The following is a 12516-nucleotide window of genomic DNA, read 5'->3' as shown; positions in this document are numbered from 1 at the left end:
AGAAGTCAACCCAAAGGCCTCACCAGAGATGTTGGTGGTGATCTCAGTGAGTGCTGTCTGACCAAACCCCTTGGCGGTTCGGGCACGGACTGACACCAGGTAGGTGGTTCCAGGATGCAGGCCAGAGAACATGTGGTACGTCTCGTTCCTCAGTTTGGACACCGTACGGCGAGGACCTGGCACGTTGATACCTGGGTCTGATGACTCAATACTCTGGTAGCTGATCTGGGAAGAGAGAAAACAGATGCTAAAAATGAGACCTTAACCCAGTCCCAGTTCTCATGTTTACCACAATTCAGTTCCAAGGAGTAGTGATTAAAACCTACTGCCAAGAACCGGCACAACCTTTCAAGAAAATGACATGTAATCGCATGTTTTTTGTTGGAGATTCAACATGCTGCTCCCAGGATTTATCAGTTTATGGTATGTAAAATGGGAGGTATCTCATAACCTTCCGTTTGAAGTGTACCCGTGAAAATCTCCATTCAAAGGGCCACTTAGTCCTACCTCTACGTCTAAAGAACCAGGATCCTCATGCCTGCACGGGAGTGTGCAAAACGGCAAAATATGGTGCAAGGGGTGAAAGGGGGAGTCGAACCTGAGAGGCTACAGCCATAATTCTAGATTTATGAGGCTGTACTAATGCCCAAGATTGTTTTTAGCTTGCAGCTAGGAACAGCATGATAGCGGAGCCCTTTCATTTAATTTGGAATATTTTCCCGACTACCCTATTTTCATGAAATGCTCTAAACAGGGAGCTGGCAGAAGAAAATATTACCAGTGTTCAAAGCAACGTTTGTGGAAATTTGGCTTTTCACATACAGTCCTTGAGTCTGAAAGCATTTACCTTGACAAATCTAAGATGTGGTGTTTTGCATCCATAATGACCTGACGGTGTTGTGTGAGGACAAATCATCAACATGATTACAAACGATGCTGAGGAGCATGTGTAGAAGTCATTCAAATTCATTTTAATAAGTGTTAGCTGGGTCCACACAAGGTAAGTGTGCAGTGCTGTGATGACTGCGTTGCTGATCTGCTGCATCTGGCACAGCTTTGTTGTTCACACAGGGAGCGCGTCTGCGGCAGAGCGGCTGCTGTTTTACATTGTGTTTGTGAAACATGCAACAGATGTGGAAACTGTGACGGAACATCATATTCACTGTCTGCTCTGTTGTGAACCGTGTGCGGCTCAGAGAGCTGTATTCACAAGAGCAGCGCAGCTAATGTGCTTGTGCAGCCAGAGTGGCTTTGGCCTCAAGGATTTACCATCAGAGGGTCAGAAGGTCTACGAGACAGTAGTGAGACCTGGTACTGTCAGGGGACATGAGGTGGAGCAGGCAGTGGTAGAGCTGACGATGCTGAGTGACTATGGAATTAGATTTGTGTCAGTATTTTCAAACAACGCTTTTCATTAAGCAAGGCTATTGAGTCTTGGAGCGACATCTCAATAGACCAGATGGAATCACAAGTGCTGCCCTCTGCTGGTTTAAATCAAACTTCATAGATTCCAGTTTGTTCATGTTAATGATAAAGCATCATTACAAAGAAAAGTTAATTGTGGAGTTGCACAGGGCTCAGTGCTTGGGCCTATACATTTTACCTTGTATATGCGTCCTTAAGGGAACATTATTAGAAAGCACAACATAAACTTTCATTGTTATGCAGATGACACACAGCTATATTTATCAATGAGGACGGATGAAATAAATCAGGTTGTTCAACTCCAGGAATGTCTCAGAGACATTAAGACAACTGAGGTCATTATACTCGGCCCTAAACACTAGATGACATCACCATGGCTTCCAGTTCCACTGTGAGGAACCTTGTTGTTATTATTGACCAGGAAATGGCATTTGACTCACATATAAAACTCATTTCCAGAACAGCCTTCTTCCTCCTGCAGAACATTATAAAAATTAGAAACATTCTGTCTTTACAGGTAAAACGGGTTCATTGTGAACTGTTGGGTTTCTCTGCTCTGTTTGATGTTGTCTTTGTGCCTTGAGATAATGAATGTTGTGATAAGTGTTAAGTGTTAAAAAGTGTTTTTTGTAAATATTCCATAAGTGATCAGGATTAGAAATGAATATTTGTCAACCTCACGTGCAGAGGAGAGATAGTGATTATATTGGACAAAGGATGTTGAAGATGGAGCTGCTGAGCCGGAGGAAAAGAGGAAGACCACAGAGAAGATTAATTTAGGTCACTGAAAGTCTGCAGTGTAATTTAGTTGAGACAGAACTAACTTTATTGTTTTAGTATACAGCAGACACGATACAGTATCTGTGCTTTGTTCTCTGCTCAACCTGAAAGACTGAGTTTGGATGGCACTTTATTTAAAGACCCTCTCATGAGGGAACACCTCTCGATTAATCCTGGGACGACTGCAAACAGTTGTCATCTCTGTGCTCGGGTCTAATTCATCTCATGCTGCAGTTAGCCACTGATCATCAGACTCACAGGAAGATTCTGGATCATATTCTTCCTCCACAGCACAGTTGGCCTGGTTTTACATGTTTTTTTATGGATTAGTTGTAAAAGTAGAGGCAGGACATGAAACAGCAGACGCTGAAGATGACAAGAAAGAAAACGTGCAGTGTGATGTTGTCATCTGATAAATGTGAGACTGTAAATGAAGATTTGGAAAACTGCAGACTGCTTTCCATTCTTCATTCTAGCGTTCCATTCACAGTGGTTTCACCTTTCAGCATTTTACTTTGGGCTAACACCGTGGTTCACCCTGTGACCCTACATGGGATAACGGTTAGCAACAAGTAGCTGAATAAATGGATGACCAACATACTGTAAGTGTTATTGAGCGGGACATGACGAGCCGGAGACAAGATGATTGCTCCTCAGTATATTAACTGTCATGATGTTGAAAGTATTGTGCGTCGTCTCATTCATTTTCGATCACTTTATCCTCCACATGAGGGTTGCGGCGGCTGGAGTCAATCCCAGCTGGGGTTTTTGCCACCAATTTTACTTGTAGTTATCTCAGTCAGAGTGTGTGCAATACTGAAACAGTTGGAATCCCGACTTGACCAGGGGAGTGCGTGCGCATGGGTTTTCTCTGTGTACTCCAGCTTCTTCTCACGGTCCAAAAACATGCCGAGGTTAATTGGACACCGGTGTCGTGAACGGCTGTTCTTCCATGAGTGTTCGCCCTGCGATAGACCAGTGACCTGTCGCCCCAATGTCAGCTGAGACCAGCTCCAGGCCCAACCACAACTCTCATGTGTTGTGACATGCGGTAAAGTAAAAGACTAACAATGATAAAAGAAAATCAATTTGTCCACTTGACTGTTCTATAAATTTGTTTTCTGTATAATTTCTACGCTTAATTTGCGCATTTTCCTGTTTATATCACCAATATACACGTTTGATTATGCATGTACTCCACATGCTGACGCTCCACAATCTGTGGAGAAGGATTTGGCACATGGACTTACAACATACATAAATATACAGGGAAGAACATCAGCCAAAAAAAGATTTAAATTTAAAAAAATATGAATAAATATTATTTTGTTTTTCTTGCTATCATATAAAAGCATAATTAAAAGCTTTTGAAACAACTAAATGTTTCAATTAAAACATGAAACATGAAATATAAGCTTCTATTTTGGGTTCATATATTTGTACATCAGTTCTTCATCAGTCATGAACCTCACCGCACACCACTGCTCTCACTTAAAAGATAAAGTGGTAGAAAATGGATGGATAGAGGGCGGCACAGTATTAGAATTAACAGACATCACGATTTTATGTCCCTGCAACATGTGTTTTCAGTTGGTGACTTTTTAATATCTCTTTTCTGACAGCCTTGAAAGACTTTGAGAAACAAAATGTATATATTTGTTGCATATCCAGATTGCAAGTCTGGATATAAAAGATGAAATATGATATTTTTCAAATTTGACTTGAACCACGTCTGTAGGTGCTTCGAAATACGATTCAAATCAGATTTCTATAGATGTGTCTACTGCTGCTCAAATTGGATTTCAATTTGAACATGTGAACATGTCATGACTCATGAATGTTTTTTCTGTGCCAGTGTCTGTAGATAAACGAGAGCCTGTGTGTGTGTGTGTGTGTGTGTGCATTGTTTATACAAACACACACACACACACACACACAGTCCATCTGTAGAATTAGTTTAATAAATGCAAGGTGAAAACTTCAAGTGTGAACATTTAATCAGATCTCCTGACCAGTGACCACAGAGGTCAGAGGTCATATCCATGCTCCCTATTTATCTGTGCTGAATATTTGTGTCACATTACAAAGTCGGCAGCTTTAATTGTTGCAACATCAGGCTTGTAAACATGAGACTTTTGTCCTTGCAAACACAGCATCATTTGTCAAGGTTGTGTGAGAGTCAACAGATGCCAACTCATAATAACGTGGCAAACAAAACCAATGCTGGCAGAGACGCTGTTGACTCTCAAATACTGGATATTTGGCATGGACCTCGTCATGCTGATATTGTACATCCAGTGCAATCCATTTCATATTTCGGATATAAAAAAAGCAAGATGTCACCTCCCCAGTGGCAGCCTTTCCTTCCTTAACTTCACGACTTTTCTTTATAGTGTGTTTTTAATTTTTAACTGTGTACGGTAGTATATTGCAAAATTCTCCATTGTTACCCTTATATCTTATCTTATCTTATCTTATCACATGGCATTTTATCGTATCGTATTTAGAACCATTAATCATTAAAGTAAGCATTATACTGAAACAGTTTAGAAAATCTGTACTACATGTGGGCATTTTTATTGTGTTTATTCAGAGAAATTACAGATTATGTTACATATTCATACCACAACCCATTATAGAGGAAATCATTTTCACCTCAGAAATATCATTATTGGATTTTGTGGCTCAAAATTTGAATTTGGATCTAACAACTGGTGTATTGCAATTATACCGTGATGTGAGTCCAGGACAATTATAGCTGTTTGTTAACAGTGTGAGAAACTGCAGAAGCACATTCCTCCTTAATAGCTGGTAATGGCTGCTTCATTTGATTTAAAGCCAACTCTGACTTTATATCAGACGCAAGCCATTTTTACTGAATTGGAAAAAAAAATGTATGTAAATTAAAGTTCACCTGTGAACTTTAATTTACATAAAACTAAATAAATAAATAAAAGAATATTTTTTGCCAAAATCTGTTGCTCTTAAACATGTATAGATTGCCCTGTATTATACCTCCATTGCTTTAGTGTTTGGGAGCAACATCACTCAATTATCTGCCTCTTCGTCATATTCAAAGCTTCTGCTAATGAATAGAAAATATATTGTCTCCCTGTTGAGCAGCTATATGTTAAGCCTGAGCCAATAGTGATCACATTTGCTTAAAGAACACAGGTCCAAAGGCAGCGCTGCAGTCTATGTAAGTCTATGGTAAATACTGGGCCATCAATAATTAATTTGAAACATTTAAAGTTGCCCCCGTGTAGAGATTGCTCTTTGGCAAATAAGCAATTAGAGCAGCTGCTGCCCCATGTAATTACAGCCTGAAGTCCGTGCCTGAGCTTCATTACCATATGAACATGTACTGTAAAATATGGGGACTCAAAAACTCCGGAGGCACAGGCCCCTGTGGGTTATACCTGCACCTGAGCAAGAAAGAGGAAACACCAGGGTGAAAATACAGAGTTTAAAACAAACAGATACAGCTTTCAAACCACATCCCATCACTGCTGCCTTACAGCAAAAACAGCCGGGTTTGTAACTGAGGGCTTTTCTATGTGGAGTATGCATGTGTGTGTGTGTGTGTGTGTGTGTGTGTGTGTGGGGTTCTGGTTGCTTCCCACAGTCCAAAAACATGCAGAGTTGAATAATTGGACACTCCAAATTGACCGTAGGTGTGAATGTGTGAGTGAATGGTTGGCGACCTGTCCAGGATGTACCCCGCCTTGTGCCTTATGTCAGCTGGGATTGGCTCCAGCTCCCCCCGGCAACCCTCATGTGGAGGATAAAGCAGTAGACACCCACGTCGTAACATGGTCTTTATGAAATACCAAAGGTAAGCAGTGACACCTTCATAGATTTGGCTTATTCGAGTTATTCTAGTAACTGAAAATGAGTCAAAGCCCATTTATCAAATCATCCTCTAAGAGAAAGATGCACAGCCTACCTCATACTGTGTGATGAGACCATTTGGCTCCACAGGCTCCTCCCACTTCAGGAATATCATGTCATCAAGCGGGGTGAAGGTCAACGACTCTGGAGCGATGCCTCCAGGAACTGCAGTGGGAAAGAAAAACAACCTTCTCACAAACAAACACTCTCTCTGGTCTCGGTGTTAATGGACTTTTGTGCAGGCGAGCCGGGGGGTGAAAACACCTTTGACAGAACAGAAAATCACCAGGGCAAGGGTGATGGGGCGGAGGGTGGAGAAGAGGAGGCCAGACGGGAGGTGATAAAAGGAAACTGTGGACCGGCTTGCTCCCAGCCCTTGGGAAAAATTGATATGATGACTTCTACTGTCTGATAAGAGAGCACTGTGTCTTGATAATGACAGTTGATTTTTATCTTTCTGGCCCTTTACTGACAAACAAACAAAGGAATCCAAGTTTGTCTTGGTGGAAGAGGTCTCCTTAAAGAGGCGCAGGTATTCTGCATGTTAGAAAAGCACCTGCGCTCTCACAGCCGCACACTGACATGATGTCCTGCTTCTGTCATTTATCTGCAGCTACTGCCACAATGTTAACACTGATAAATGTAAGATTTCATTCACTCAGCTTCTCCTGACTCTCTCTTCTCTCTCTGCATCTGTGCAGATGGACCTGGCCCACCTGATTCCCATGTTTTTATTTATCTTCCATGTTTTTTACTGAGTGCAAACTTTTTATCGAGAGGTTATTTCACAATTAGAGAGGAGCTACAAAAAACATGAAAAAGAATAGTGGTAACTGTTAAATTACATTTCAGACGAGGCAGAAATGTCTCATAAAAGCGTGCAGACACACGGGCACATGCCTCAGATCTCTCCAGCGAGGTAACAGGACTGATAACTGCTGCTGTGCTTCTGTCTCTGTTTCACCACCATTAGCAAACTGTTCCACCGCTGTTTGAATCAAAAGAACCAGGAAAGTGTCTCACACATTAGTGTTGTTGTTGTGAGACTGCACTCTTGTCACATCACCGTCAACTTCTGCCACTTCGTCTTAACTCCCAACCTGACTTTGGCACTTTTTTTTTTTTTTTATTCAAACGCTGATTTTTCAACTTGATTTTTTTTTTTTTCTGCATTTTTTTATTCTCCATCCTCCATCGTCTCCTGGTGACAGAGGATTTGTCACAGATCTCAATATCGAGTGTCATGTAATATTCATTCAAACTTGATTTGTATAAAAAAGTGACAGCTCCTATTCATGACCAGTGTTCTCCTGCTGCTGCTATGGGCTGAGTGTGTGGTGTTCAGGGTGCTTTCAATGAGCCAGACTCAACAATCCTGTCTAAATGATTTAGTCATAGACTCAATCCCTGCTGTTGTTGACTTGTTTTCTCGTTGTCTGGCCAATCGTCAGATTTTCATTTCAGTGATGTTCATGTTCTCACCAACAAACCTGACCGTGGTTCAACGATCCATCAACAAACCGAGAAGCAACACCAGTGTGTTTGCTTCTTTTCTCTCTCAAATACTTTTCTTGCTCCTTCTCTCGCGTGTGTGTGTGTGTGTGTGTGTGTGTTGAGGGATATTGTGGGAGACAATATCAGACTTCTCTTGGCCTTCTCTCTCTCTCGGTGAGGAAAATCCCGCTGTATCCATGAATCCCTGACAGCCAAATGTGCTTCCGCCGAGCAGCAGAGACACGGCATGAGAAAAGAGCTGCACCACAGTTTGATTGGTGAGTCCAATCAAACAGGAACTGTCAGCGGCTGCGGCTCAATTACTGCAGCTGTGAAGGTGACGGCAGCTCTCCGTGTGACAGGAGGATTGTCGGCTTGTCAGAGCGCCGTTCAGACGTCCAAAAGCAAAACTCTTATACTAACACCAGAAACAATCGGCAGTTGTTTGCATTTTAGTTGTCAAATGTGATTAAAAACACGATGCTACAGTCAGTTTATTCCAGTTAAGTCCCCCCTTCTCTCTACAAGATAATTTAACGCATATCTCTGCAACTTTTAGTAGCTACTAGAACAATTTCTTCTAACTGTCTTCACTGAGCCAATCAGCGTGTGAACTCTTTGTTTTTTAAGTGTTTGACCTTCTGGACTAACAGTGAATTTGCTCAGTGTATGTCTAATTTGCAGACGTGTACAGGAAACAAGCAAAAGTCATTCTACTGTTTTGCCAGCAAACCACATTTGTGTTTATTTAATGTAAGCTGAACAGTTATTTTCTGGATTGTAACTAAGTTAATATTCAGGTTTCCGTTTGTTTTTCCTATGACGTGAGATGGTAAACATGGGCGGGAGGGAGGGGCTATCTAAGCTCCCCCTGAAAAATCCTTAGACCCCAAAACTGGAGGAGAGATCAGAAAAAGTGATCCAGCACAAACGAGCCATGGAGGCTGGCGTCACTTTAAGGTGCATTCAAAACGTGATGCTGGACATCTCAAGACTGTAGAGCAGGGGTGGGCCACACGAGAAACTAAAAATATTGTTGAGGGCCGGGCCAAATTTGAATTCATTTTAATTTAATATGATCTCTTTTATCTAAAAAAGCAGTAAATTGTATTGTTTTGGTGTAAATTTGGCAGCATACAAACACCAACTCTATTAAAAATATCAAATTACTACACTATATAATGAATACTATTATACTATACTACTGTGGTGTAGTGCAACTGCTTAACAACTGCTTTTTCTGGGTCTGTGCACAAACTGTTTTAAATTGAGGCCACCAGACGGACAGTGGAACTGAAAAGATGATCAGTCATATTCTTCACTGAGGACAATAAAAAGAACCCTCCCTGCTATTTTAGCAACACTTGAAGACGTGAGCAGTCAGTCAAACGCTCGCAGGGCAACCGAGGCGACATCACTGATTGGACTGACGGATGAACAGTTTGTTACGCTGGAAAAGCCTCTTCTGTCTCACAGAAACCCTGGATCTGGAGCTGGCATCTGCCTCTGATCTGCTCAGTCCAGTACACTGAATGACAAACGCAGTGTTGACACCTGGAATGGGATCTGGGAGAGCGCTCAGGTGAGGAGACGAGCACATGCCATCATCGCGATAATTAGACTTTCTATGCACTGAAACTGTATGTCTTGGTTGTTTGTGTATTAAACGTGATGTTATCTAGATGACAAACTTTATTTTTATTTGACTGATTTCTCTTTTGTTACTGTGGTAATATCTCTGAGACCTTTTTGTGTTTGACCTTTCCACCTCTCTGCCTTTCTCTCTCTCTTTTCACTGTCTCTCTCTCTCTCACTGTCTCTCTCTCCCTGTCTCTCTCTCCCTCTCCCTGTCTCGTTGTCTTTGAATAAGCAGAACCCCACAATCATGAGCGCATGAGGAGCAGCTACTGACAACTAGCAAGTCAAGGCGTTCCGCGGCCTGAGCGGAGTATTATTATATTCAGCGACACTCAGCGATAACTCAGTGACTTAAATGTAACATGAATCACTCACTGTCTTCCTCAGTCTGGAACGTGACCTCTTTGCTCTCCTTCTTTCCCTCTGGGTTGGCCAGCGCCAGCCGGACGTGGACGGAGCGGAAGGGCGGCAGATCCCGCAGCGTGAAGTGGGACGTGTTACCCTCCACTGACAGGCACTCTCTGACCGTGGCGTTGTTCCCTCCGCTGCCCCCTGTTGGCATGGAGTAGCGGTAGCACAGGGACAGGGAGTAGGTGTGACACCGTGTGAGGTTGTAGCCCAGAGGCTCCCACTGCAGGGCCAGCAGCCTCGGCTGGATCTCTGTCGCTGTCAGACCTCGCAGGGCACGCATGGGCTCTGGAAGGAGGGACAGAGAGCACGATACACATCAATCATCCACATCCACTGGATCCAGAAGACTTTATCCACTTATAACTACTACCATCATATATAAACATGACAGAGTGAATCCTGATCTGTTAAGATGTCACTGAGATACACACATGTGAACTTGTTAAATGGTCCAGATGAGATAGTAGTCTGATGGTAGAGTGTCTTACATACACACATACAGTACATCATCTGATCATCTCTCTGAGTACGGGCAGAGATTCATTAAAGAACTAAACCACTACAATGAAGACGCTCCCAGAAAGCTTATCCTCTTGAGGTTCTTGGAGGGGAATTGCAAATTGCCTGGCACCCACACACACATTATCATACAGTATATCATCTTGTGACGGAATCTGAGTCATGTGATGTTGACACGTCACAGCATCACATTTGTTTCATGGTGCCTTTGTTTGCCTCACTTGTAAAGCGTGCTGCACCAGTGTTTGAACGGTGATATATGAATAAAGTTGATTCGTTTTTAGCATCCGCTCAAAAGGTAAACAAATGAAATTTCCCAAAAATGTCATAAATGGCACAAAGAAGAAATGGTTTGATTCTGTTGGTGATCCAGATCGGGACATCCTCATCCTAAGTGAGGGTGAAGATATCCAGAAGGATTCCGGAGCAGAGCCACGGAGCCTGCTGAGGTGTGTCTGACTAATCAGGATGCTTCCCTGTGGAAATAATCTTGGCATGTCCAATTGGCAGGAGTCCCAAAGCCTGCTGGAGCTGGAGGGACCAGATATCACATCCAGCCTGAGACTGTGCGTGGGATCCCCCATGAGGATGTGACTGTGAAGACAAATGTCCGGCTACTTCACAGTGACCGCCACCTGCACTGTGATAAGCAAATGAAAAGTTTACTGCTACCAGGAGTGAACAGGAAGCTGTTTTTCTAGTGTGATTTATGCTGACAAGTGTATTTTTGCCTCAAAGTCTGACCCAGTACAGTTCTCCTCTGCACGTGACCATCTCCACCTTGACTCTCTTACTTTATCACCAAACCGTTCAACCTGAGTTGTCCCTCAAATATGCTCATTTTTAATCCTGTGAATCCTGGTCAGTCCCAACAGAGATCTCAGCGTGTTCTGCTCTGACACCCTGACGACTGGCAGTGGAGCTGGGGAAATAAAGGACTGTAATATATAGATCCAAGCTGCAGCGTAAATTAATGAAACGATGTCGTGGAGGAGACATCAGTTGAGTGGGGACAGAGATGAGACCCAGACGGAAATGTCTCTTGCTGATGTGCAGCATATTTGCTTTTCCCAAAAGGGCAAGAAGGGCAGAGTTTGTTTGATTTGTGTTTTCACTGCCGACATTGTTAAAAGCTAAATCCCTTTCCAGAGAACAGCACCAATCAATCATGTGGTAAAAATGCAATTTTAAGAAAATTCTATCACACCGGTCGTGTCACAGGTGCATGAGGATAATTTGTCTTGTGACTTTTTTTTTATATATATCTTTTAACGTCTGTCTCGAATGGCAGTCTAATCCAGCTAAAACCAGGTCTGCCACCAGAGGCACGGTGACTGAGTGCTCAGTTTCTGCTCCAGACACCATTACTCATCATTACAGCAGCACAGCAGCAGGCTCTGTCCTGTCCTCTCCAGCCTCCAGTCCTCCACCAATCCTGGCCCACACTGACATTCAGCTCGATTAGCCTAATCAGAGGGATTAGCCAGAGGCAGAGGGATAAGGGAGGCAGGACAAGAGATGAGCAGGGGGGAGAAGGAAAGATGAACGAGGGAGAGTCCCTCAGAGTCTGCACATTTCCTCTCATCCTCCTCCTGGCTCAGTGAGCTGCCACTGATGTTGGAATGATGATGGAAGATCAGTGCACGCCCACATGCTCACCAATGAAACCACATGAGGTTTTGACTGCTGACACTTGTTCTCTTCAGGTGTCAATATTGAAATGTAGCTTTGAATATTTGTATTATTTTGATGGATGTATGAATATTTAAACATGTTAGTTTTACTTCTTGGGTAAAAAAAAAATCACCTTGCAAAGTGATAAAACTGCAAAGTAAAATAACACTTGCAGGAAATCAGACCCTGTGCTGTGGACAAACTGTCACAACAAAGGCAAGCATGATCCAAACCCCTTCATACTGAGGTCAAACTAAAACTAAGTGCAGCAGAAATGGTTTCTCATAATCTCTTATTGCACATTCATTGTGTTAAACCTCTGTGAAACCTTCAAAAATGAAGAGGGAGTTTGAATAAACTTAACTGGTGGAATAATCATTCACACCCACACAATGAGCCCCAGACATTCAGCATCCACTGCATGTTTAACTGACTGTATGCTCGATCAGCCTGAATAATTCATTATATTCATGTTAATGGATGGTAGAAAGAAACAGAATGGTGCTCGACATGGTATCAACGTGCTGCCAGGTGAAGTTCTGCTTGTCTGTGATGTAATACCTCAACCAGAAAACACTATACAGCGTCTGATCCAGCTGAGTCCATGTGGGCCCCATCAGGGTTATAGTCAGGCTGACAATAAGGGTCCCAAGCAGGTTTGTCTGTGGTTTTCACAGTGGCCCC

General features: G+C 42.7%; 1 protein-coding gene across 1 annotated transcript in view; it reads right to left on the bottom strand.

The window, feature by feature from the left end:
• LOC122786352 (receptor-type tyrosine-protein phosphatase U-like) overlaps window positions 1–12516 on the bottom strand; it is a 153111-nt gene that overhangs the window by 52499 nt on the left and 88096 nt on the right. Inside the window, exons 7-9 of the mRNA XM_044052602.1 lie at window positions 9604–9924; window positions 6152–6261; window positions 24–225 (exon numbers count right to left, since the gene is read on the bottom strand). Coding sequence (XP_043908537.1) covers window positions 24–225; window positions 6152–6261; window positions 9604–9924 — 633 coding nt within the window. The remainder of the gene's footprint in view (window positions 1–23; window positions 226–6151; window positions 6262–9603; window positions 9925–12516) is intronic.

The sequence above is a fragment of the Solea senegalensis genome, linkage group LG20 (assembly GCF_019176455.1).
Source record: "Solea senegalensis isolate Sse05_10M linkage group LG20, IFAPA_SoseM_1, whole genome shotgun sequence".
Lineage (NCBI taxonomy): Eukaryota > Metazoa > Chordata > Actinopteri > Pleuronectiformes > Soleidae > Solea > Solea senegalensis.
This window is presented reverse-complemented; position numbering and strand designations above follow the sequence as displayed.